The sequence below is a fragment of the Netta rufina genome (assembly GCF_964035555.1).
Source record: "Netta rufina genome assembly, chromosome: 19".
NCBI lineage: Eukaryota > Metazoa > Chordata > Aves > Anseriformes > Anatidae > Netta > Netta rufina.
The window spans coordinates 9130048-9154244 of NC_140143.1; the positions used below are offsets into that span (position 1 = coordinate 9130048).

The 24197-nt window shown below is 46.0% G+C and overlaps 1 protein-coding gene across 5 annotated transcripts in view; it reads right to left on the reverse strand.

Moving 5' to 3' along the window:
• The window catches only part of TMEM94 (transmembrane protein 94), a 50188-nt gene that overhangs the window by 20419 nt on the left and 5572 nt on the right, over positions 1 to 24197 (reverse strand). For 3 of the 5 annotated variants that reach the window (XM_084298433.1, XM_084298431.1, XM_084298432.1), the window contains 10 exons: positions 22071 to 22168; positions 10221 to 10340; positions 9420 to 9547; positions 8690 to 8826; positions 7859 to 8055; positions 6930 to 7081; positions 6209 to 6311; positions 5807 to 5893; positions 5186 to 5302; positions 1375 to 1431 (listed from right to left, as the gene is read on the reverse strand). In XM_084298433.1, coding sequence (XP_084154559.1) covers positions 1375 to 1431; positions 5186 to 5302; positions 5807 to 5893; positions 6209 to 6311; positions 6930 to 7081; positions 7859 to 8055; positions 8690 to 8826; positions 9420 to 9547; positions 10221 to 10340; positions 22071 to 22094 — 1122 coding nt within the window. In that variant the 5' untranslated portion in view covers positions 22095 to 22168. Of the gene's footprint in view, positions 1 to 1374; positions 1432 to 5185; positions 5303 to 5806; positions 5894 to 6208; positions 6312 to 6929; positions 7082 to 7858; positions 8056 to 8689; positions 8827 to 9419; positions 9548 to 10220; positions 10341 to 22070; positions 22169 to 24197 lie in introns of those variants that run through there. The other 2 variants (XM_084298434.1, XM_084298435.1) reach the window with 2 other exon arrangements.

Below are 24197 nucleotides of genomic sequence, written 5' to 3' on the forward strand. Positions count from 1 at the left end.
GAGGAAGTGATGTTGGAAATGAAGCCAAGGTGGCCTGACTACTGCATCATTACAAATGAATTGTAATCAACGAGGTAATAAGCAGAAGGAAGGAGATATTTTGCAAAATTAAAATGTCACAGTGGCACCCTACATCTTCCACATGAAAACATTTCAGAGCAAGCCTCTCAGTTCAAACACCAGAGCTACATGTTTTTCTCTGGGCACTCCTAAAGCCAGCAAAGCCAGGTTTGCATTATAATGGTATTTTTCTGCTTTTTAGCTGTTGCTCTGGAATGCTGTCACTGAAGAGCACTTCCCCCCAAAGCTCCTTAGATCTAGTTCCTTAGATCCTCAGGGTTAGTACAGTCATAAGGTCAAATGCAAACAATCATGAGCTATCACAAAGAAAAAAAAAACACTCTTGTTTAAACCAGTTTCTTGCAAGAAAACTTGTTACATAGGTACAAAAAGGAAAGAAGCGGATCTTTTAAACTGGGAAGGTCTGCTCAAATCAATCCCATTTTTAATACCTGAAAAACAGCTCGGCCAAATGGACTGGTATAGAAAGACAACAAAATATTCAGGAAAGAAAGCATGTGTATCCATGTGCACTCCCCTATGTAGCTGGGAACAACAGGACGTAAATTGATTCTTATAATATCCAGGGATTTTTAATCACTCCTGGAGTCCATCTGCCTCCTTATGGAAATGGGAATCTTAATGCCCGATTAGACAGCAAAGTGTCTTTCCTCTACCTACCTGCTTAATCTGGGTGATGCAATTTATAGAGTGGCCAGATGCAGTTCCTCCCCCTGAAAACTGGTCTTTTCAATGTTTATTTGTTCCAGATTTGGAAGCATTAGTAACGTTCTTAAGCTCATTAAGAAGCCTCTGAAACAGGATCAGACTTTTAGCATGAACATCCTATGCTCCCCGTTCTGCATTTGATCTTGGTGCTGACCCCCATCCTCACTATTCTTTACTTTTGTCTCAAAGGTGTTTCTGGTATAAGCAAAATAGGTTGCTTCTTTCTGACACAGACCATAAAAAGTTTATTTTACTCCTGGAACAGGAGGACTTGAAAGAGGCACTTTCTTCAGGACAGAAAAAAAGTTTATTTCAAACCATCTGCAATATTCAGAAAAGCAAAGCTGGATTCAGTATCAAAGTCACCTCGATTTATGGTCACTAGAGCAGCATTTACATGGGAGGATGTAGGAGGAAGACATGCAACCTGCATGCACAGCAAATTAAAGCAGCAAGTGAGTGACAATGGACAACTCGCACAAGCAAAAAAAGGTCTAGGAACAAGCAGGAGTTCAGACAGGAAGGGGAAGGATATCATGAAGTTCTGCAGTGAAGCTGGAAGAAAACAATTCATAATAGTAGTACCTGAGAAGATACCATCTCTGTGTAGCTGCTGAGAGTGTCCTCTGAAAACTTAGCAAGCTGCAGCAAGAGAAGAGACCAGTTACTATAATCGTGCTCAGAAATGTGTCATGAGGAACATCCTTCCCTAAGTACTACACCTTCAGAGAGAAGAAAGCAGGAGTCCTGCTCTGACAGAACTGCTATGCCAAGACAGATCAATAATTCCTCAAAGCAATTAAGTCTTCAATGGACTATGTCATTATCTACTTGTGAAGCACAAAGTGCTTGGTGCTGTACATCACAAAAGACACAGTCGTTATCTAAATGTCTACAGAGAAAGTAATAGCAATCAGATCCAGAGGAAGCTCTTTCTGGATGGTTATTTTAAGACAGAAAGAGCCAGTATTGACTGAACTGTTTTTAAGCTATACAAGTCAGTTAAAAAAAAAGGAGCTAGATGAGCGGTTGTAAAAGCAGGTACCTGGAACACAATAGACACAGAGGAATGAGGGGATGTGGATAGGAAATGAAAAGAAATGAGTTAGAGCAGAGCACTATCATGGGGTTCTTGGAATTACACTGCAAAATTTACTAACTGAAAAACTGTGCATCCAGCATAAAAGAACTCCAAAGTAGATGTGATTTTGAAAACCAGTTTAAATTTAAGTAGATTCATAGGCATAAGTGAATTTAGCAATTCCATTTGTATATAAAGAAAACAATACTCCAAATACTAATGCATATGTCTGGCACTTTAGAAGGGATCACTTTAACATAGCTTTAAAAAAAAGACAAGACAAATCTATCAGAAATTATTTAAACTGAAAAGTATGAAGGATATCTAGGAACTGTTTAACAATATTTTATTAAAATTTAAAAAGCAACAATCCTGTAATTAAAAAAAAAAAAAAAAAAAAAAGAAGTCTGGTCTTGAGAGGGAGGGAAAACAGAAATAGAAGTTAATATAAAAATAAGAACAAGTACACCAGTCCACTGCTTGATAGACAGTGAAATTGCAAATTGTATCGCAGGCAACCAGATGTGTTGAACAGTGCTATTCCTCATTCAGTGACATAATCATCCCATATAATAACCATGAAATGTTTTCCATTTTAACACTAGCTACTGAAACTAAATTTGTTTTAAACTAGCACACTTAGGCAACTTTCTGACTGATACTGTTGGTTTTGAATATGTCTTGAAGCATGGATTAAGACCCAGCACAATGGAAGAAAGCTAACGTGGTGCCAATACCTAATCAGGGCAAGTAGAACAAACCAAGTTACCACAGGACCCCAGACAGACTGATTTCAGACAGAATAACAGAGCAGCTGATATGAGGCTCAAATTAAAAGAACAGAAGTGGAATAATACAATCAGCGCCAAACACCACAAGCATATGGGTAATAAATCTCATTATGCTCTTGTGATTTTTTTTTGATAGAATTACAAATTTGACTGATAAAAGTAATGCTGCTGATGTAGTACATTTGGTACTTTGACTGGATAAAAAGGGCTTTATTGGTTTTCTAGCAAAACCAGAGTGACACCAGAATAACAGGTCCCATATTCTGTATATTAGAATTCGGCTTTCTGGTGTATCTCCAAATGGAACAGAAACTAAGGAATCATTTGCAATAGGATGTGTTACTGGCTCAGGCAGGGCCAAATTCTAGTTATGTTATTAATAGCCTGACATAAAACACAAAATAATTACTGATAGGGACTGTAAACTATACAAAGATTGGGGAAGGGTCTGATATCAAAGAGAACAGATCATTGTTACAGAGCAATACAGACTGCTTCATAAAAAAGCAAAAAATGCATACCAACAGTTCAAAAATAAGTCTGCACACCTAGCAGCAAAGATGAAAGTTGGGCATACAGAATGAGACTCTAGCTTATAACACAGTAACTCTGTAAATTATCAGCTGAAAAAAAATGGCCATTTAAAGCAGTGGCTAAAAGATCTAACATGATCCTTTGTGCCATTAACAAGGGAACGTAAAGTCCAAATTATTTCAAAGTTCAGCACAAGCACATCTGATGCTGGAATATTTTGTGTTTTTTGGAGATTCATAATTCTACAGTGATCCTGAAACACTGGAGAAAGCTAAGAGGAAAGACAAAAGATTATAGAGTTGGAACATATGCTTAGAGTGACTCAAGGTGCTAAAACTGTTCCATTAACCAAAGAGATGGTAAAAGGGAACGTGAGCAGCTACCATAGAATAGAAATTTTATTGACTTGGCAAAGGATGTTAAAAGTTTTAAGGGCTGGAAATCAGATACTACAAAAACTCTGACATGGAATGTCCATTTTTAGCAGTGAAGGCAAATAATTACTGAAAAAACCTATGAGAGGCAGTACGAATATTTTCAAACCAATACCAAATCCCTTTCTAAAAGCAATGCTGCTGTAGTCTGGCTATAGTAATGAAACCTGAGGCAGAAGCTCCTCTGGGGACGCCTCTGGTTTGTGCCATGTGGGATGTCTGACTACCCAGTCACGCAGGTTGCCTATGACCTTAAAAAATGGCAATCAAACAGCTTCAGCGTGGTAGGAGGGGGCAGAAAGTGGAGAAGAGTGTCACACAGGCCAAGTGATTGGAGAGGAAGAGGGTCTTACCTGCTACATTTTGAACAAGGTAGAGAGAAGGAAGGAGTGAAATAGAGAGGCCAAAAGAAGTCTGCCCTAGCCAAGAGTGAGAATGAGCAAGACACACCACAACGGTTGTTCTGCACCAACAAGGATGGAGGATCGTGTTTGAGATGTCACAGAAAGAGCTGGTTGGACAGAGTGAGTTGCCTGGACAAGAAAAAGAAGATAGGAAAGAACACAAGGAAGGTGCAAATGTGAATGACAAGGCAAATGGGTATGTTGAGAATGAGGAAGTAGAGAAGCTGAGAATTTCTGGCTTTTCCCAGCCAAAAAGCAAGGTGTGTGGAGAAAGAGGAGGCTCCAAGGAAGGAAAAATGTGATGCAGAGAGTGGGTGGAAAATGTGAAGAAGAGAAAACACTGAAAAGAGATGGTAAAGGGGCAAACACTTCATTGGGGGAGGTAGCATGTGTCCTCCCTCTCAGGACACAGTAATCTAATCACGTAAAACCCATAGGGGAATGAACAGAAAACAGACCCAGGGCCACAGAGACCAAGGAAGGACATGAAGGAGAGAGAAAATCTGTCCCAGCACAGGCATAACAGAACGCAGCAGAGAAGACAAACAGCACAGTGCATCCCACCAACACTGCCACTGGGAAAGAACAGGAGACACCCATCAGCACATCCAGTTCAGGATCACACATCCATCAGACTGCCAAATTCCAGTCCCCAACGCAGCACAATCACCAGAAATTCCTCTTACTCCCTGACCACTGGCAAGACCAGGCCTGCAAGCCAAGCCCCAGAGCCTCAAGAGAAGGCTCCTCAGCCCACAGGTTATAACAGTGGATTGCGAAGGATCTTGTGTATCCCATTCCTTCTCCATAGCTAAATGTTCCCTAGTTGTGGCCATCACGTGGCATTTATCTTCATGTTGACTCCTCCAGCAGATTGTATTTAGCTGACAGAAACCATGTCTTGATGAGAGTGACAGATTCTCGGGAGCTTCCTATCACCTTTGGCGTATCTGTAGACAGGCTGAAAAATTGAAACCTGTTCATGAAGCCATACGGTGCTGCAGGAAGAGGACATTGCTGGGATACCCAAAGATCCAACAACGTTTTATGATTATGTGAATACATCTGCTGAATTCACTGTGATCGCCTCACAGAGCCCTTCTCATCTCCTGCCCTTTTCTCTGATGTAGCTTGATGTGGAGAGATACCTACCAGTGAGGTGGATGAGGCCTTGCTCATCTGGGCTAAGACTCTGGCTTCTCCAAAGGCTGTAGCAAGAATCCACAGGACAGGAAAGAGCATTGGAAGGATGGGTAGGACACCATTCACCTGAAAAAAAGAAAACATCCTCATACATGATCGAGCACAGAGACAACAAGAAGTCAGATCTGTCACACAAGTTCTTTTCCACCTCTGTGAGAGGACAGGTAACAGGCAGTAGCAGGAAGTATGAGGAGAGCTTGCACTGGAAGGAGTGCAACGCAGGGAGAAGCACAGAAGGGAAGACACACGCACACTTAATGGTTTGTAATGAAGCAGGACATGAATAAATCACACTAACTTGCAGCTGGTTTTCCTGCTGAATTTCGCATAAGCTCTTAAAGTTTAAAAGCAAAATGTATCACAGACATATACATACATGGCAAGAGAGAGAGCAAACAAAGAGCAGTCTAGGAAGAATGGCCGAGGTAGAGTTATTGTCTTGCTCCACTCAGAGCTTTTGGATCCAGTGTGCACAGGATGCTGGCATGGGATGAAGCAAGTTGCAGATGAATTAGTCACAGTGGTGCTCTGAGGAGGAAAGGTGTAGCGGAGCTCAACACACTCCTTTACCTGTAGCTGAAGAAGAGTGTACTGCCAGGAAGCAATTCCAGGAGCTTTGAAAATGAAGCGCACAGCATTGGTAATCAGGAAGCCAGCCTGCAATTCAGAGATGACGCTGTCAGCAAATTACCACTACTTACAGGGAAGGAGTTTTCTCTCCTTTGTAAGATTCTCAGCACTAGGAAAAAGTACAGAAGATATACTTGGTCTGCTGCTGCAGTTCTTCCATCCACTCACTGCTAGACAGCATAGCATCTTTGCTCCTCTGAACTACCCAACGTACACACAGTCAGCTAGTTAGCTGCATGAGATAGAACCTGGACACAATTTCCTGTTGATGGCTGCAAATTCTTCACCTTTACTGACAAAACACGGCTATTTTCAACACCAAAAGCTTGAAATGAGACCTACCAGTACAATCGGGACAGCGTATTTCAGCATCACTGACTGTACAGTGAACCTCTCATTATCCAGGGCTGTCACAGGACGTGACAATGCCATTTCCAGACACCACCTGAAAAAATAGAAAAGAAAGCTTGAGATTTCAGCAGCCAAGGTCCTAACCCTGCACCTTCCTCAGATACAAAATTGTGTTCAACCGATGCTATGAAGGGGACCTTTAGAAGAGAAACCAAGATTCAAGAGCTTTAGGAAAGCAAACATCTTTTTCTTGTTTTCCAAAAATGTGGTTTGCTTTCATGCTAACATGGACACATTGATTTTATAATTGCCTCGGGGCCCTGGCCTTTGATTTACAGAAGATGCCACTGCCCAGAGAGTTATCAATTAATCTCTATCCTCAGTCTCAATCTCTAAGATTTAAAACCGTTTCATCTGGTGTCACGCACATTTCTAGCCATCAAAAGCATGAAATCTCTGACCTTCCTGCATTGTTCACATTTAGCTGAAAAGTAATGAGCTGAACAGAAATACTTTGAATATATATGTTTTTAAATATCAGCTAAGGAGGACAACTGAAGACAGACAGTAAGAGTCTTATAGTTCTAGAATTCCCAGGTGATGTAAAAGAGACAGCACAACATATTTGGAAATTCCTATACTGGACTGGTAAAATCTCTTACTTTCCTGACATGAGACAGCAGCAAGGACCTAGACAAGCTGTCAGACTCACCTGACATTATCAATTATTGGGGTCTTCAAGACACGGAAGAGACGATACAGCTGAGGATTCTGAGGTCCCTTCTTCACTTCTCCCCGTGGCGAGGGTGGAGGTGAGAAAGGCGGAAAGAGATCTCCTGGCTCCAGAACTATGTGCTCATCATCCTAGAAAATAAGTCAGAGAGCCCAAAGGCTGCACGGCTGGGGCCTCAGTGGAAGCCTGCTTCGAGGCACTGGACTTTTAGTTAAGCAGGATCCTTCCCACTGCAAGTGACACAACGCATTTGTCATAGTTCTTTCAGCCCTCAAAAATTAATTAGTTGAACTTCTGTTTCAAACTTGAAACAAAATTAAATGCTTGTGAGCCTTAAGCAGTGAGAAGGCGCACCTGGCTACTTCAGGAATATTAGCATTTGGAGTGAAAGCTACAATAAACAACAAAGGTAAATCTCAAGCTTTACTTTTTTTCTGAGCTTCTTCAAGCAGCTAAATCTTTGCATAGATCTTGTAATTGATTTCTTAATGTACTTCTACTACAGGTTTTTTGTATTACCTTCTTTTATAATAAATCAGTAGTAAGGGGAAGGCTAAAAGAGACAAATTTTTATTTCTCCACATAAAAAACAGGATGAAGTAGGGGTTTTGTATGTCATATCCTACTGGATAGATTTATTTCATTTATTGTCAGCAGCACATTACACTTCCCCCTTGACCTGGAAGAGATGGAAATACGGTACTTTGGTATCACATTAGCATCTCCTGTCCATTGAGTTTGGGTGTTCTAGGGAAGATTCAGTCTGTCTAACAAAGCGCTTTCTTTGACTAAACTGGAGTTTTAAAGCATTTTCAAGGCTGGAAGTATCAATCACTAAGACTTAGAGTATTAGCAAGAAAACCCTGGGAAACATGTCACAGGCCAGGGAACCAAGACGAGCAAGTTACCTTAATTCCTCTCAGAGAAGCAAACGACTCCTGGCCTGGCCTCAAAGCAATGACGTCTCCTTCTACCAGCAGGCTCACAGGCAGGTTGACAAGGTGCCCATCCCTGTAGGCCCAGTGGAGGGACCAGGATGGGGCATAAGGCATGTGGAGGTCCGGGTACATGGAGTCTGGCCATTTCACCTCTTTGACAAGCGTATCTGAAAGCACACAGCATGAAGGAAATAAGTGGTAGAACTTCTGGAAGGGCCAATCATACATCGATTCACATCCTATAGTGGCTAAGATCAGTCCATTCCCTGATCTTTTACCATTTCGGTTTCTCCTCAATGGCTTTCCCCACCACCACCACCCTGTACAAAGAACCAAACAGTCATAACCTTGATACATACTTGCACAATGGAAAAGCTAAAGGCTGTCCTTAAAGCTGCCACACTGAAATGAACTGCCTCCTCAAGTTCAAAAGCCCCTGTTGAGAAGATGCTCATGCACAGCAATTTATTTCCTTCTGTTCTATGTTGTGGTACAACCCCACGTATTCTTCTCTCATCATCTGCTGCAAGGCATATATTTTTGTAAGATTTTCGGGATTTGAATTACTCCAAAGCACAGACATAACAGACGCCTACCTGGTAACACACAGATTGGAAGCACATGGCCACGACAGCTCAAAATAGCTATTCCACAGGACAGGCATGAGTAGGACAATTCTCACAGCCTGTGTAACGCAGGGCAAGGCTAGTAAGCTCAATTAATAACGTATGTGATCAGGTTTGGAGAAAAATCCTACGTGCAGGGAACACAAAATCAAATGACAGATGAACAAGAACTCACCATTTATCTTATCAATGATCGTCTGAAGTCTCCTCTCCACCTCTCTGCACTTCAGCCTCTCTTGACGCCCAATCATGAAGAGATCCAAGAGGAGAAGGAAGAAGAGTGCCAGTGCATTAACTATCTCGGCACCTTGGCTTTGCACAGCAAAACAGAAGAAAGGAGAAAGCAGATGAGGTTTGAGTAAATGAATAGAACACACTGCCAGCCACCCACAGAGATAAATGCACACTTGTTCAATTGTTTATTCCTACATCCCACAGAATTATGGCTTAAAAAGAAAAGCAGAGAAGCTATGATCACGCTTCTTTAGGATAACACCACTAGAAAAGTTTGAATAGAGCTGTCTCGATTCAAAAATACCTTTACAAATAGTCGAGCGTGCTATGGCTCATGTGACAGCACAGTAACTTCTCTTAGGAGACACTGACTTCTCTGGTTTCAAAATCCTTCTGAGCAATTGTAATGTCTTAGGATTTTTCAAGATCTAGGAACCCTGTAGAATGAAAATCCCATTCTCTCCACAGAACAATCTCTGGGTCTATCAGAAGCAGAATTAACTTGGCTGAAGTTTTGTGAAAGAGACTGATAGGTACAGAATTACCAGTATGAGTATGCTAACGTTTAGACAGAACGAGGGACGAGGCTGATAGGGCAGCCATACACAGTGCCGGGAGGATATAAAACTACCCTTTGCTTCAGTCAACCAGCAAATGATGTTTCTGCTTACCTCCCTTGTGGCTGGCTCCCATAGCAGCACAGCAGCAACAGCACTGCCAGAAGCATCAGAGATGCACCAGGCCAGTGGAAACAGGAGCAACGGTTACCATGGTACAGAAAACTGCTCCTCCACACCTCCTACAAAAGGAGAGCAGCAGAACTGTCAGCATTCGTGGAATACAGAGCCAGGCATTTCAAAAAGCAGAATATGGATCAAGGCAGCAGTTAACAGATACTGCAGGGTGAACACAACTTTGTAAACCCCCTTAGAATGATAGAGAGCACCCCAGAGCAGTTATGGGGATGCTACAGCACTAAAGGTTGCTCGGGGAGTCTGGGTGAACACGTTCATCTTTACTCTTGCTTGGAAGAATGAAAAGGCTTCTGTGCCAGGCTGCCTCGTTGTCACTAACTCAGAAAGAAACACTTTTAACATTTAAGGAGTGTGAATAAACACTAGCACTTTGTATTCAGTAGGTGCCAGATATCTCAGGGGACAAGGGGAGACTGTTGGGTTCCACAGCCCTTTCTCTCAACCTGTGCACGCTGCCACCAGTGGCTCTTGAAGCCCTTGGATCCTTCGCAGCTGAAGCTAAGCTCCTGTAGAGCTCCAGCCATCAGGAGAAAAGCACTGAGAGAAATATACCCTTAGGTAATTCCTTGCTCTGGTCCCAAGGACTTCAGCATTTCTACACCCGGAAACTCTGCGGCAGCAGGCAGGGAGGGAACGCAGCCAACTTCCACTTAATCCTCAGCTTTGCTTTGAGGAGGGGAGAGGGAGCACCCAACCTTGTGCTGTTTGGCGCCTCACCTTCCACGAAGTTACTTTCTTCCGTTCCTTCTGATGCCCCTCCAGCAGTGCTGACAACTGGTCTCTCAGGATTGTGAGGGCTTTCTTTGTGCTAAGGCCCAAACTTGAGGTCATCTCATCCTGAAGAGACAGAAAAACAAACTGCTCAGTGCTTTCCTATTTTCTTTTCAGGCTTGTTCCTAGTGGCTGGCTGAGCACATTATTGTGAATGCCTCTTGCTGATCATCACCGGTCTGATTCTCCATTTCCCTGAAATCATCTTCCCTCCTGTGAACTTTAGACTGCTGGCTGGAATTGGAGCACCTAGATAGCATCAGGTAAACAAACCAGTCCTGACTGTGTCAGATAAATACTTTATCAAAGCACAATACAAAGTCATTTCTGGAAAACAAGATTCTAATCAGCAGAGGCTGGAAACGATACAAAGGGAGACTGATCAGACAGCACAACACAGATGGTCATGGTAGACTTTAAATGACAGAGGATGGACTTTGCTAACAGTAGTAACAACAAAGTAGTAGAATACCTGCAATTCTAAACAAGAGTGGTCTGATTTCCTCAGCTGCTGATTACCAGTTTTGGTTATAAATCCTGCCTCTGTGGCTATTTCGACGCAGAATTCCCCAGCCGTAAGCACTTGGTTGTGCATCAGTTCAGGAGGAGACACGACTCCAGCATCAACTCTTTTACAAGAGCAAGCCCTGGAGTTTTTAGTGCTGAATTGTGAGAATATACAGAGGAGGCAATTGGGCTTGAAGGAAGCACGTGCTGTCCAAAGCACTGCTGCTTCATTGTTTAGCAAAGGGGCAGTAACCCAAGGGAGTACTGTTTGGACAACACTGATTTGAGTTGCTTATCATCAAGAAAGTGGGGTACATGCTTGCTTTTCTGGGGCAAGAACACAAGCATTTACCTTCCTTTCAAATCACTGAGACTGCTGAGAGGTACTGGGGGTACCAGATCACTGCAAGTGAATCAAAAAGGAAATGCAGACGGGTGGCTACAGCAGATACCACGGCACTGGTCAAGAAAAGCTCCCGTTTTCATTTTGTGCTCTAATACAAACACCCCGACGCTGCATAGCACATAGGATATCCTGCACAATAGAAGTGCTCAGGTGTACCACGCTGTTTGCAGAGCACAGACCTACCGAACACAAAGCAGGCAGGAAGCTTCCTCCTCCGGCCCCCCCCAGCGTGCCACACAGCCCAGCACACCCAGCTGAGGCAGGAGCTGCAGCCTTTCCTGCTGTGGCAGCCACCAGCTCTTACCAGCCCTGCAAAATCCACCTCGGTCTCAAACTGCAGCAGCTCAGGAGCCGCACGCATCCACAGCCAGCTCTGCAAGCGCATCTCAGCTCTGACTGGCACTTTTCTTCCTGTTCCTTAACGGAGTGGTTTTGTGATAAGCGTTCACTGGAAACCAGCCTCAGACTTCAAACCCGTTTGCAGCGATGATCCAACCCAGAACTGTATCGGGGTGTCAAGGAATGGCAGAGAGCTGCTCTCCAAACTGTCATCTATCACACACACACCCCTACCTACCAAGGACAACTGGAAACAGCAAATTCTGGCCACGCAGAGTCCAGCACTGCTGCTTTAGCTGCAGTTTTAGAGCACTAAAAATAATCCTGCTGTAGTTTTCATTCTTTGTGTCAGTTTTAGGACTAGAGGAAGCGGTTCCGTGTTGTTCTTGGAAGCAGCCCAGGTAACATCAGCACAGGACTAAACATCTCCCAAAGGCTCCCAGAGGAGAAGAGGGCAGGCAGCGTAGCTGGCATCGGGTGTGCCACTGCACCGAGGGAGTGGTGCAAGCAGGAGCGCAACGCGGGGCGAGCAAGGGACACTGAGGTTGCTCGCTGCTGGCTGTTTGTGGCATAGCAAAGCACCCATAACAGCATTTACTCTTTCTTTTGAACACAAAGAAAGCAGTCAGGTAAATAAAAGGCAAACTGAAATGCAGCAAGAGTAAGGGGGACTCGAACTGAAAAGCAAGGTCAAAAAGGGAAAGCTGTGCTCAACGCCAACGTCCAGTGCAGCTACACGCTGCCTAGAAAGAGAAACATCACAGCAGGCAGCGAGCAGGAAAAGGGAGCAAATTCAGGGGGGATCGGAAAGGTTCCTGCAATCCTTGCACACCTGCTCCCACCTTCACACAGCTGGGAGGGTTTTGCTGCAGGCTCAGCCGAGGGAAGGGCAGGAAGGCACAAAGCGAGGCAGATGGAGGAGGTGAGGAAGGGCAAGTGCAAAGTGTGGCAGGGCTGAGGAGGAAGAACAAATTAGGAAGGGAAGATTTTCAAACACTCATCTTTACGCTTAAAACGTGGAGTATTTGGCGAAGCAGGCAGCCAGAGCCAGGCTGGTAAACAAACACTGTAATAATGTGAGTGCGAGGCTGCCTGTGGTGACTCAGAAAACTGTAGGTGAGCATCAAGGGAACGCACTTGGAACCAAAGAAAGAAAGGGACAGGCAATAAAAGACACCCTGGGATCCTGCAAAGGGCAGCCGTAGGTTTTCACAACAAGATCTACCCTGCTAAGTCATCAGCTGCTAATGAGGCATTTTTCAGATGCCCCAAAGTAAACCCTTCCGCGTGGCAAAGCGAGGCGCTCTGAAGCTGTCCCAGAGGGATCCCTGCAGCCTTTCATCAGCTGCAAATGCTCTTCCTGCCACAGAACGGGAGGTGAGCACCCCGGGGTGAAGAAGGCCACTCACCGGAGGTGTCAGTTCATTACTAAAAATCCCAACGTTCACATCTCTGCTTTGGAAAGTCGTGTTCAAAGACTCATCTGCTAACTTTCAAGTCGAAGCACACACAGCTAGATGATACCAGCCCACCCAGCTGCCCGTATTCAGCACGGGGCTTCTGCTGAAGAAGAAGAAAAGAATTAAAAACAGGCAATGAACTCCAGGTTGCAGTGAAAGCAAAGCCCTGATGGATATCACGAGGCCTTTTAAAAGGCTGTACTTTCCTTTTGCCCATGCCTGAAGGGAAAAAGTCCTGAGGAGAAAATGAGCAGTTGCTTCCTCCTTTACCCCGAGAGGCCCAGAGAGCACACGAGGCTCTGTGAGTGCACTTAGGGCTCTTCTGGAGCTCACCCGGCCCCAGCTGTGACAGCCGGAGCCCGAGAGGTGTGACCGAGGCCGGGTCAGTGTGGGATGATTGCTACCCTCTGCCTTGCCTGATGGTGCCTCTCTCAGGGCTGTAATCTGCAGGATGGCCATTAAGGAAAAAGCAGCCGGAGCAGGAGGTATTTCTGTACACGTGATGCTGTTTTCTAGAAGGAACGAACGCGCTGAAGGCTGAACAGGAGGCTGAAAAGATGAGCGAATGAGCTCCTCTTCTCTCTGCTTTCAGTAAATGTCCTAAATGTTAAATTACTGCTGAGCGTGCCTGCAAATGTCAAGGAAAGGGAACCTGAGCTAGATCTAGCAGCTGCCCTTTGGTTTGAAGAGCTGCTTTGGCTCTTCAGGAAAGAGACCAGAAGTGGCTCAGAGCCAGCAGTGGGGCCACAGAGTCAGGAGACTTTTTGCTGCCTTCTCTCCTCGGTTGGCCCTCCCCAGTTTGATGCAGGGAAATAAGTTGGCAAATGCAGACCAGTCCAGGAGCTTGTTTACATCTATAGCCTTGCCTTGCTCAAAGTGAAACGTTTCCTCTACCTTCCTCGTGAGCTGATGGAGTGTTTGCAGACTGATAGGTAGGAAAAGATCGATCTGATTTTCTGATTTCCCCCCCTGCAGCAGGTGGGGCAGGGGAGAAATGCTCGGGGTTCCCGAGCATCACCACCTAGCTGTGCCTGCTTCTCACACGAAATATTAGTGTCCTGAAGTCCTCTTGTTTTCATACAACCTTTAGACAGCCACAGCAGCACATTGATTTGTTGTATCAGTCTGTGTTGATATCATAGTTGTTGTACCACATGTGCCAAAGACTTTTTTAAACAATACTGGAGCACACAAATATGCTTGGCTTTACAAAATTCGCCCTTCCCACTGGCTCCACAGACACGTTGATTGAACCCAGCGGAGTGGTAGACCTGTCCTGTCCTCTGTGCAGTCAGTCTCTTGCAGTCTCCCCCAGATTGCTGTGCACTTCGCTATAACTGCCTGTAAAAAGGCTGTTTAAACAAATAAGGGAAAGGAAAGCAGAGGATTTGCTGGAAGCTTCAATTTTCATAACTGCAATTCCACCTCTGATTCAGAGTGGGATGGAGAGCCCCTGCCAGGCACTGTCAGGTTGTTTCCTTCTCCCCAGGCTGCACACCCCAGGCCCTTTTTTAACTCTTTGGCTCAGCTGCTTTTCAGATTTAAACACTTGGAGGTGGGAAACTGGGCAGGAGAATGTCCTGCCTTTTTCTGAGAGCTATTTTGCATTCCTCTAGCAGAAACACGAAGGCAGTTTTTAATTTAACAGTAATAGTTTGCAGGCTATTAATCTACTTCAGAGATCACACCTCCTGAAATCCGAGCATTATTCACAGCTTCACAACCACACGAGGAGGAATAACTCCACCAAACGCATTTGCATTATGGAAAGTCAGATTCTTGCTTAGGAGAAGGCACAACAGGACCCGCAGTGGGGCTTTTTCCGGTCCCATCGGGGAGGTGGCAGACACACACACAAAAGCATGCGATTTCTCAGGGCAATATTTCTGACAGCTAGTACTAGAGAGGGATTTATTTTTGTTCTGAAGCGAATTGTACAGCAGTGCACTGCAGGTCTGCCCAGCTGTGGCTGCTGAGGTAGTGCTCAGACTGTCTGAAACCCAATATCCACTGCGGAGCGATAGAGATGGAGCCAGCAAAGCCAACAGACTGGTCACTCTGGGCAAAGGTTTCCTTTTATTACCTACACCCCTGATTCTGTTAGGCTTTTTGTCTTTCTTGGTGCTCACCTGGTTACTTTTAGAGGTCAGCTTCCTGGCTCTGCAAGAGTGCTCACCCAGTGACCCGAAGTACTTGAATCCTCCACCCTTACTCATTCCCTCTCCTCACACAATAAAGGATAATCTTTTGACTGAGCATCTGGGCTGTTGGTGCAGCTGGATTCTGCTCCTCCTTCTGCCACAGATTTCTGCGTGACTGTAGGAAGATCAGAGGCTGCTCTGTGCTTTAGTTTCTCATCTCTATAATGGGACTACCAACTCCCTACCAACTATAGGCATTAGGAAGATTATAACATTCACCAACCCACCTGAATGCTACTTGGCAGCACAGAAAGAAGAAATACGAGTTGATGGCGTGATTCAGGCAGCTCCATCAAGCACATCAGAGCTCTGCGGGGACCCCTGCCTTTAAAAGTGGCTGTACAAGGAAACATACCAGAAGGCACGGCAAACACAGCTTTTAAACGCGGTTTAAATGCCACCTGACACGAGCTTGGCAGCCACAGCCTAACTGCTGGTGGTCTCAAATCAAATGAAACGAGTCTGCAGCGCAGCAGTGCCCGAATTAATGGGCAGAGCAATGCTCAACAGCTGTCTCGTTCCTCCATCTGCAGCAACAGGATGAAAGGCAGCCCCGAATCCGCCCGTCCCAGGAGAAAAAAAAGAGCCCCCACAGCGTGGTAACTGGGCGCCTGCGGGGGCTCCAGTGTGGACGGTGGCTTTGAGGCTCCCTGCAGCTCATCGCTAACAGGGCCTGCAGCCCTACACTGCACAGGAGCAGAGCAGCAGGAGCACGGATCTCGGAGATCTGGCCAGAGCAGCACTGCTCAGCCGGCTGAATCACGGCTGCATGCTGCTGCGAACAGAGCCCATTTTATTCCAGACAATGACATTCAGATTTTATGCCCTCTGTAAAGCACAGAGCGAGATGCCAACAGGCACAATCAACCTTTCCACACGGGTAACGCAAAGCTCAGCGCTTTCTTTCTCCCTCAGCCAGCAGCAGCTCAGCAGCAGGATTGTTTTGATTGCACCTTCCCCGGTCTGTCTCTTCGGTCCTGTTTGCAGCAGCAAATCCCCAGCCACAGTCACCTGCTCCACCAGGCTGCTGGCAGGATGAGGCAGTGTTTATGCAGTGCTCTGAAGCTCACCTGTACTGTGCATTTTAAAGCCTTAATTACTTTAATTTATCCTGCTAAAGTGTTCTTTCAAGTTCAGAGACCAGGTGGGGGTCCGTATTTAGTCTGTTTTGACACACTCTGTACTGCTTCATGCCAATGCAGAGCTTACTCCAGAGGATGGTAATCCCCTCCCCGAGACAAGCAATGCTCAGAAATCAATAGAACTAATAGAAGTTCAGCAATTCTTTCATCCTCCTAATAGTTTCCTTCCCATCCCCATTTCTTCATCTGAAGACTTTGGGGACTAAAACTATGATGTGATCTAGCAGGTGCACCACAAAGCACGTTTCAAAGGGGTAAGGAGGATCAACAGCTACAGATCAAAGCACATAAGAGAAGCAGACAAATTTAAGTCAAAAGGCAGAAGGGCAGCAAAGCAGGAGTCAGCAGCTAAAATCATCTTCAGTCCCTCCAGCTAGTCCTAGGGTTAAATCTGCAGTTTCAAACAGGGTTTTTTTCCCCAGTCCCTCCAACACCATCCCTTTGCTAAAATCTTCCCGGCTCCATGTCCTGCCCTAACCTCTTTCCCCAAAACACCCAAGCTCTTCATGCACCATCACGTCAGGCAGGATGCAGGTCGGGGAGGGAGAGAGGGAAAGCCATTTTGAATGTAAACGCTAAGGGAGAGAAACTTACTTTGCGGCATTTGCCTTGGCGGGGGATCCAGAGATCAGCCTGCTTAAAGAGCATCGGGGCTGAATTCCTGCGCCACTTCCACAGCAACTTGCACTGCTGCTGCCCTCCAAAACCGAGAGAGCAAAGAGGGAGAGAGAGCAAGACTGTGCAGAGCCCGGCGCTGCAGAGAATGAGACAGAAGCAGCAGAGTGAAGCACCAGGCTGCTGATTAATTCAGCCTGTTTCCAGTCACGCTGCAGATCCAGCAAGGAGGCGGTGGATGGGGGTGGGGGATGAGGGAGAGAAAGGGAAAAAAAAAAAAGGCAGAGAGAAGAAAGTTTGCCCAGGATAGCACCAGATGTCTGAAAGAATGGTCCATTCATCAGATGGAGCCGATGCAGCCAGAATCCCCGGGTTCCCTGCCTGTAGAGATGCATACACATGCACAGTAAGGGCTGATGCTGACAGGCAGGGCTCTGTGGAAAAGCAGATGGCAAATTAGACATGACAAAGTGCTATAAAATATTCTACAGGGGAGGTAACACCTGAGCAGGCTAGGAAAGAAGACTAGATCAAGACAGAGAGATCCAGGAATCCTAACTTCCCTTTGCAGCTCTAGAGAATCACCCAGATGACTTCACAGCTTTGGATTCAAACTCAAAAATAAACAAGGTGGTTACAGGTCCAGTCTGAAGTGTTGCCACCCTCTCTTCTTGTCAACAGAGAAAACAAGAAAAGCCCCTCTAAGCATCCCCTATTCGCACATCCTGAGCCACCCAAGGTGCCTGCAGATTCTTCCCTTCCACGCACCGCGCCTGGGGCTCCCCACTTGCACGTGGCACAGAGAGGGCAAAGGACTGGTGCAGGCAGGGAAGGGCTGGGCACCAGCACAGGCACTGCAAGCAAAAGGCCTTGGGAGGTGAAGCAGGAAAAAGCCTCCTCCACCCCATTCTCATCTTTTACAGGAATGCTTTTTCACTGCTGGAGGGAAGTGCCTCGGGTTTTTATACAGCTCCTACTTCAGCGCTGTCCCGATTCTGTCTGGGCTGCCCGGTTCTGCAAAGCAATCATTAAATCAATTACTTTCCTTCCACATGGTAATGAACCGTCCCAGCCAAGAAGCAAGCCAATAGCCTGCCAAGGACTACAGTGAGCCTGTATAAAATGGAATGAACACTTCCAGCCTCAGCAGATCGTGTCGCTCTGGAGAGCACACGCAGGTGTCAGGACTTGCCTGCGAGCCCTGGCCAAGCTCTTCACTTCCTCTCCTTCCCTGAGATTCAGATGCCTAAACAGGCCCAGCTGCTGTTCTGTGTTTAAAGCCAGAAATGCAGAGATGAGAGGTCTCAATATTTAAAATAAACCCAGTGGAGGGAAGATCTAAGACAATTCCTGAAAGAACGAGTTATCACCTTTGTGCTGGCAGTGAGTTACGCTTTGGTACGTTATCTCACGAAGCTCTTAAAGGCAAAGTTGAATGGAGGCAGCTACTGCATTTAATGTCACTTCAGGAGAAAGCAGAGCGAGAAAGAGGGAAGAGGACATCCTTCATCCTCCTGTAGGCCACTTGGTTTCCTAGACAACAATGTTAAATTGATTTTAAATTGCAGAGAGGAACAAAATGTCCTAATGGCACAATTTTTCCTTACCTCCTCCTTTCCTACTAAGAAACTAAACTCACCTCCTCGATTTATCACAAAGAAAAAAAGTAAAGAAGAAAAAAAAAGGAAGGACAACAATGGGGTTAGACCGGGCAAATCCTCAAGCAACATACACGTGTCAGCCCCTTCTTATTGTGGTGCTTGCTGAGCTGTTTCCTGTGGCTCTGCATCTTCTGGAGACTTGAATGACTGTGAATAAAACAAGTTGCCAGTGACAGCGCAGTACCAGGAATAACCTTTGTGCTCCATGCAGTCAGGAGATCCCAACAAAACTTTCTTCCAGCTCTGAAACCCCCCGTTTGATCACAACACAAACGGAAATACATCTAATCGACTACTCTTCTTTACCCCACTGCTGAGAGACTTTGCTCTGAAGCATTTTGGGCAGGGCAGTAATTAACACTACGTAACTTCCTTCTGGTATCATCTGGTACCACAAATTGCATCTGGCCACGCATTTGTGCATTAAATAACAGAATGTGCTGTCTTAGAAAGAACAGAAGCCATAAACCTAAGGTCTGAAGATAACACTGGGTTGAAGTAACAGGCTGAGTAAAAAGGCACAGGGGAGGGACTGAAACTCGTAAAAAAAAAACCACTGCAGCATAGAAGTGAGACACCTGTAGAAAAAAAGACCAGTTTGGGAAAAAGCCTTTGGAAGAAGGGCTAAGATTTTAAGAACCTGCAAAGCAGTGAAAAAAACACAACAGAGATGGTTCCTGGCAAGATGAGAGGAGGCGGAGGAGTTAGGCTGCTCTTCAGTCCAAAGGTAGGACTGCAGCTCTGGTTAGGCACAGCGGAAGGAGATCGCTCAGGACCATCTGTGCTGCAGCCAGAGCAACGTGGAGTAGAGCCCAGGCTCTCTCGAATCCATTCCCAGGCTGTAGCCATGAGGCACAGTGCTGCTGTCAGGCTGCAGCAATTACACTGGGGTAACACAGCTCAGTAATTACTGGTAACCGTGGGATGGATGATGTCAATAATTTCTAATAGATGGACTTGCTTCAGGTACGACCTAGCTGAAGTAACTCAAACTCATGAGCCTTGTGCTCTCCTGCAGCAATCAATGCTTTCGTCTACCTTGATATACGCTCAGCGGGTCTCAGAGCAGAGATTCTGGCACTTTTCACAAGTATTAAATTCACTTCAGAAATACAGAGAAAATTAAAAAGTCAGGAGAAAAGGGGAAAGAACAAGAAATCGGTACATTTAATTTAAGAGGGTTTTGGCACTGCTCCTAAAATCCTCTCTGCTTTTCTCCGCAGTGTCTGGCTTCTGGCAGGCTTGGAAGGTGGCCTACATTACACCTGAAAAACTCTGATCCTCAGCCATTTCTAACAACAGAAATGTATTAGCTGACTGAAGCCAGAAGACGTCTCTCATCCTTGTGAGTGACACATGTCTGCAGCAGTGCTCAGAGCATGTCCTCTGCTCCAGGAGCTCTAACTCTTATCGCACGTATATTCACCCATGGTCTTTCCTCAGCCCTTAAACAAAGGAAGTTATAAAACACAGCTGTATGCACCAAGGATTTTTTAATTCCTATGGAAAAGAAAGTGGTGATTTTAATCCCTGTTCAGAAAGGAGGGACAGAAAACTTCAGTAAATCAGGAAAGGAGACAAGGGCTTCCAAACACCACGTTTCCCTGTAATCTGTTGTGCAGGACACGCTGCAAACTCAGACACAGCTCAAGATGGAAGCCTTTTAAAGGGCTGTTACAAAACAGACCACTCTGCTGTCTGTCCGGCGATTTGGTATGCTCTTCCTGCTCTGCACAAGGAAGGATGTCATATCAGAAAGAGGCAGATGAAACAAAGATAGTGACCTGCAGCTAAAGTGTCCCCCCGTGCTCTGCTGTGGCTGCAGCAGTGCCGCTGTTGGAGCGCTCAGATCCCATACAGACCACATCTCTGTGCAGAATGGTCATTGCGTCATCTCTTCCAATGATCAATACCAGAGAGCTCACAATGTCATTAGCAAGAGAATAAATAGATCATTATCTTCATTGGAATGCTACCTCCATAGAAATCCAGCAATTTGACATAACACAGTTCAAACACATCTTCCGAGCATGCCAGTGCTGAGGGGGTCAGGTGTGAGCACGCGCAGGCCTTCCTGGTGTAGCACACCACGGAACAGCAAACCCAGGAAATAAGAAGCCTAGGAGGCAAGTGCAAGGGCTGTTGTGAAAAACTGAGCACCTTTTAAGTTGCTGCTGTAGTAATCTGTTAGGGCAGATCTGGCTCTAGATGATTATCTACCGCACTTTGCACAAATGAACAAAACCACCTCTCAATGCTGGAAGCACTGTAAACAAAGCAGCAGGACAAGGATGCACGCAGAGGAACAGAGGCAGCAAACGCTCCGCCTGGCAGAACAAGGTTAAAGAGTGGTGGAGGGAGGGACGCCAAAAAGGAAAACCAAGAAAAGGAAAACCATGTTCTCTTACCAGAGCCAGCTGAGAGCTTGGTGTGTGCAACCTCCCCGCTGGTCCCAAACCATCACTCCCATTACTGACTGGGATGCAGAGCAAGGCCCAGTTCACGTTTTTGGAATGACAAATACATTTGCGACCCAGGTGGCTGCTGAAATAAGGCTAAACCAAATCTTGAAAGAACATCTTGCAGCACTTCCAGCACAAAGTTGCCCAGTACCTACATACACTGGTCATCGGAAAAACAGGACTCAGAGGATTTCGTTACCCTATTTTACTGAAAACACCTTGTGAATTCAGCCTCTCAGATAAAGCTAAACTAAGCAGCCAGAGGACCGAAGCCCTACCTTAAACCTCAAAAAAGACACAGCATATGTGAGAGCACATACTTCATCTGTGTTGTTCCACCACGGTGCCTCAGTCCAGCCTGCGAAGGACTCGTTCTAGACATGGGAGTTCTGCTTTCTCTAAGCCATTCAGTTCTTCAGCTCCACCGAGATTCCCCGTAAAGGGATCTGGATGAGATGTGAGAACTCACCCCCTACCAATTCAACACATTTAAATAGATCCCTGTGGAAATCATTTTGGGCCTCTGACGAAGCATGCTATGTGTAAAGCCATCAAGCAAAAATTAATTTCCCAAACTAATTGCCTAGGTTAGCTGACTTCTAAAAGAAAACTGAGCAGCACTAAAATCCACAGCTGACTTGTGAGCGCAGGAGGAAATCACACCGCTGGTTCCTGGGAGCCCACCTCACGAGGTCTGTTAACTGCTTTGGGGATTCCTAGCTCTCATCCCACTGAATGTTGATCCACGGGCTGTAAAATACGAGACAACTACTACAGAACAGCACCCTGCCATCTGTGGGCCACCCCGCAGCAGACCTTAGCGACTGCTCCAAGCCAGTACATCCCCGGGGTGTGAAGGTGACAGAGCTCTCACTTCTGACACTAACCATGAGTTGCACCATCCCATAAAAGTGTCCAGCAGTGAGTCTTGGCTTAAAGTAATGAAAAACAGTTAAAAGGGCTCAATGTTTAAGTTGGACGTGACCCTTACAAGGAAACCTACCTGACACTTCTCCTTGAGGTCCATGGCGATGCAATTCCGTAAGCATGTCCAGCAGAAGGGGATTGCTTCTCAGGGGAGAATGTCTCTCACATCACCAGCTGCGGAAACAGAAGGGGAAGCAATTAATCTTCCCATACTGCTGCCTTTACAACAAGAACGCGATGGAATTCACATAATTCAGATTGTTCTTTAAAAGAAGGAGAACTGGGGAGCAGAAAGTGCTTCTAATAGTACAACACCTCCCCTTTTACCCAGAGCTGATCCCATCAGCTTAACCCCCCCAAAACTGGAAGCAGGAGATGAATTGAGCTCCCCGCAGCTCCGAGTAAGAGCAGTAATTGCAGCCCTGACATACTTTCAGGCAAGCATCCAGAAAAAGCTGACAAGGCTCTGGATTCCACCAGGTGTTGGAGCAGGCTGTTACCCATAGCTATTTGTCTTGCTATTCTTATCTTCTGGGAGCTTTGTCCAGCTAATCTCTAATAGAGCCTGCAGTAATGATTCTTCCATTTGCTGCAAAACACTCCCCGTGACAGGGCTGTGCTGCTGGGGACCCGACCATTTTTATTTTAACAAACTGGGAATTTTTAACAAACTGGCAGAATTCAGCTAGGAAGCAGCTCTGGAGCTCCCATCCTTTTCCTCGCCCATCCATCCCTTGATCTCCCATGGCATAAATTTGCTCTTTCCACAGACACAAAAACATCTTTTCTGGTGCCCTGCAAAGGGTCTGTGTGCCTTGCTTCAGAGTATTCTCGTATACACGCTGAGATATTAAAAGATTATGCAACAAGTGGTCTTGGGAAAGCCTGTTCGTTGGTTAATAACTCTTGTTTCTATTTTAACATCCCACACCAGCTCAGGGCTTGGACATGCACTTCTTGTAAATCCAAGCAAACAAGGAAGTAGCTAGTTCTGCAAATCAATCCCAACCATCCACACACTTCTAGATACAGAGGGCTGGCTTTTGCCAGCGGGGCTTTATCACCCCAGACTACTGCACTGCCTTCTTCCAAGGGTTCTGGCGATCCCATCCCTGTGACAGTCACCTACAGCACTGCTCTGTGACGACTGCTACTATTACTGCGATGCTGCGTAATTTGAAGGGAAATAAAAGGCATCTAAAGCTCACTCAGAAAGCCCCCGCTGCCAGGCCGAAGTGTTAGATGTCACTATTTCCTCTCGTGCAGGCAAGCAGTGCCCCTGCCTTCTGGGAAGCAGCAAGTATTCAGTCCTCAGGCTTCCTGTTCTCAAAGAACCGTGTGCAGCAGAGCCACCAGCACCTGCAAGTGCCATTTGCTGGCCGCCGTCTGGCTGGCATGAGCCACAAATCTGGACTCTGCCCTACTTTTCTGTTCCGTGACCCCTGTCAATGTGCACACACTGAGGGAACGAAGCTATTTTCAGTCACTTCATATCCCTGCCAGGCCAATTAGCAACTGCAAAGGGAGGATCAGACAAAGTTACTGGAGCGAGGCTGACAAAGGGAGCTGGGAGTGGGAAGGAGGAAAATGCAGCTTTGTGCGCTGGCACACAGCAATTAGAGCTTCGGTATCTTGCTTTAACTTGAGCCTCATTTCTACAAAAGAGATGATTTTAAGATGGAGGAAACGGCCACTAACAATTAGAGGGCTAAGAAATAAATCCACGATTCTTCTTTTTACTCCCTCCCGACAGAAGATTTATTAGTACCGCAGGATTTATGCACCTCGCTCTCACTCGTTCAGACAAAAGCAAAGTGCCTGAACTCTCTGGATCTGGACTTCAAAAACACAATTATCAGTGACAAGACTGGGTAACTGGGAAGCCAAAGTCACAAAAGCAGAGCGAGAAAAAACATCCTGAACTGTCTGTGCCAATCCCTCAGAGTCTGGATCAGCAGCGGTAGCGAGTGGCTCTGGCTGCAGGGCAGGGGCCACAGGGGGAGCAGCAGGGCAGGAGGCAGGATTTGCTGTGCTGCAGCGAGTGCCCCTCTGGGTTAGGCACCAGGCTGAAATGTGATCTTGAATGCAACACACGCCGTGCCTTAAAGTTCAAGGCACACCACCCGCATGCTTAGGAACACCACCCCGAAGTCCCTCGGTGCTAGGAAGCAGGATCCGCAGCAGCAGTGTTAAAGTAGGGAAG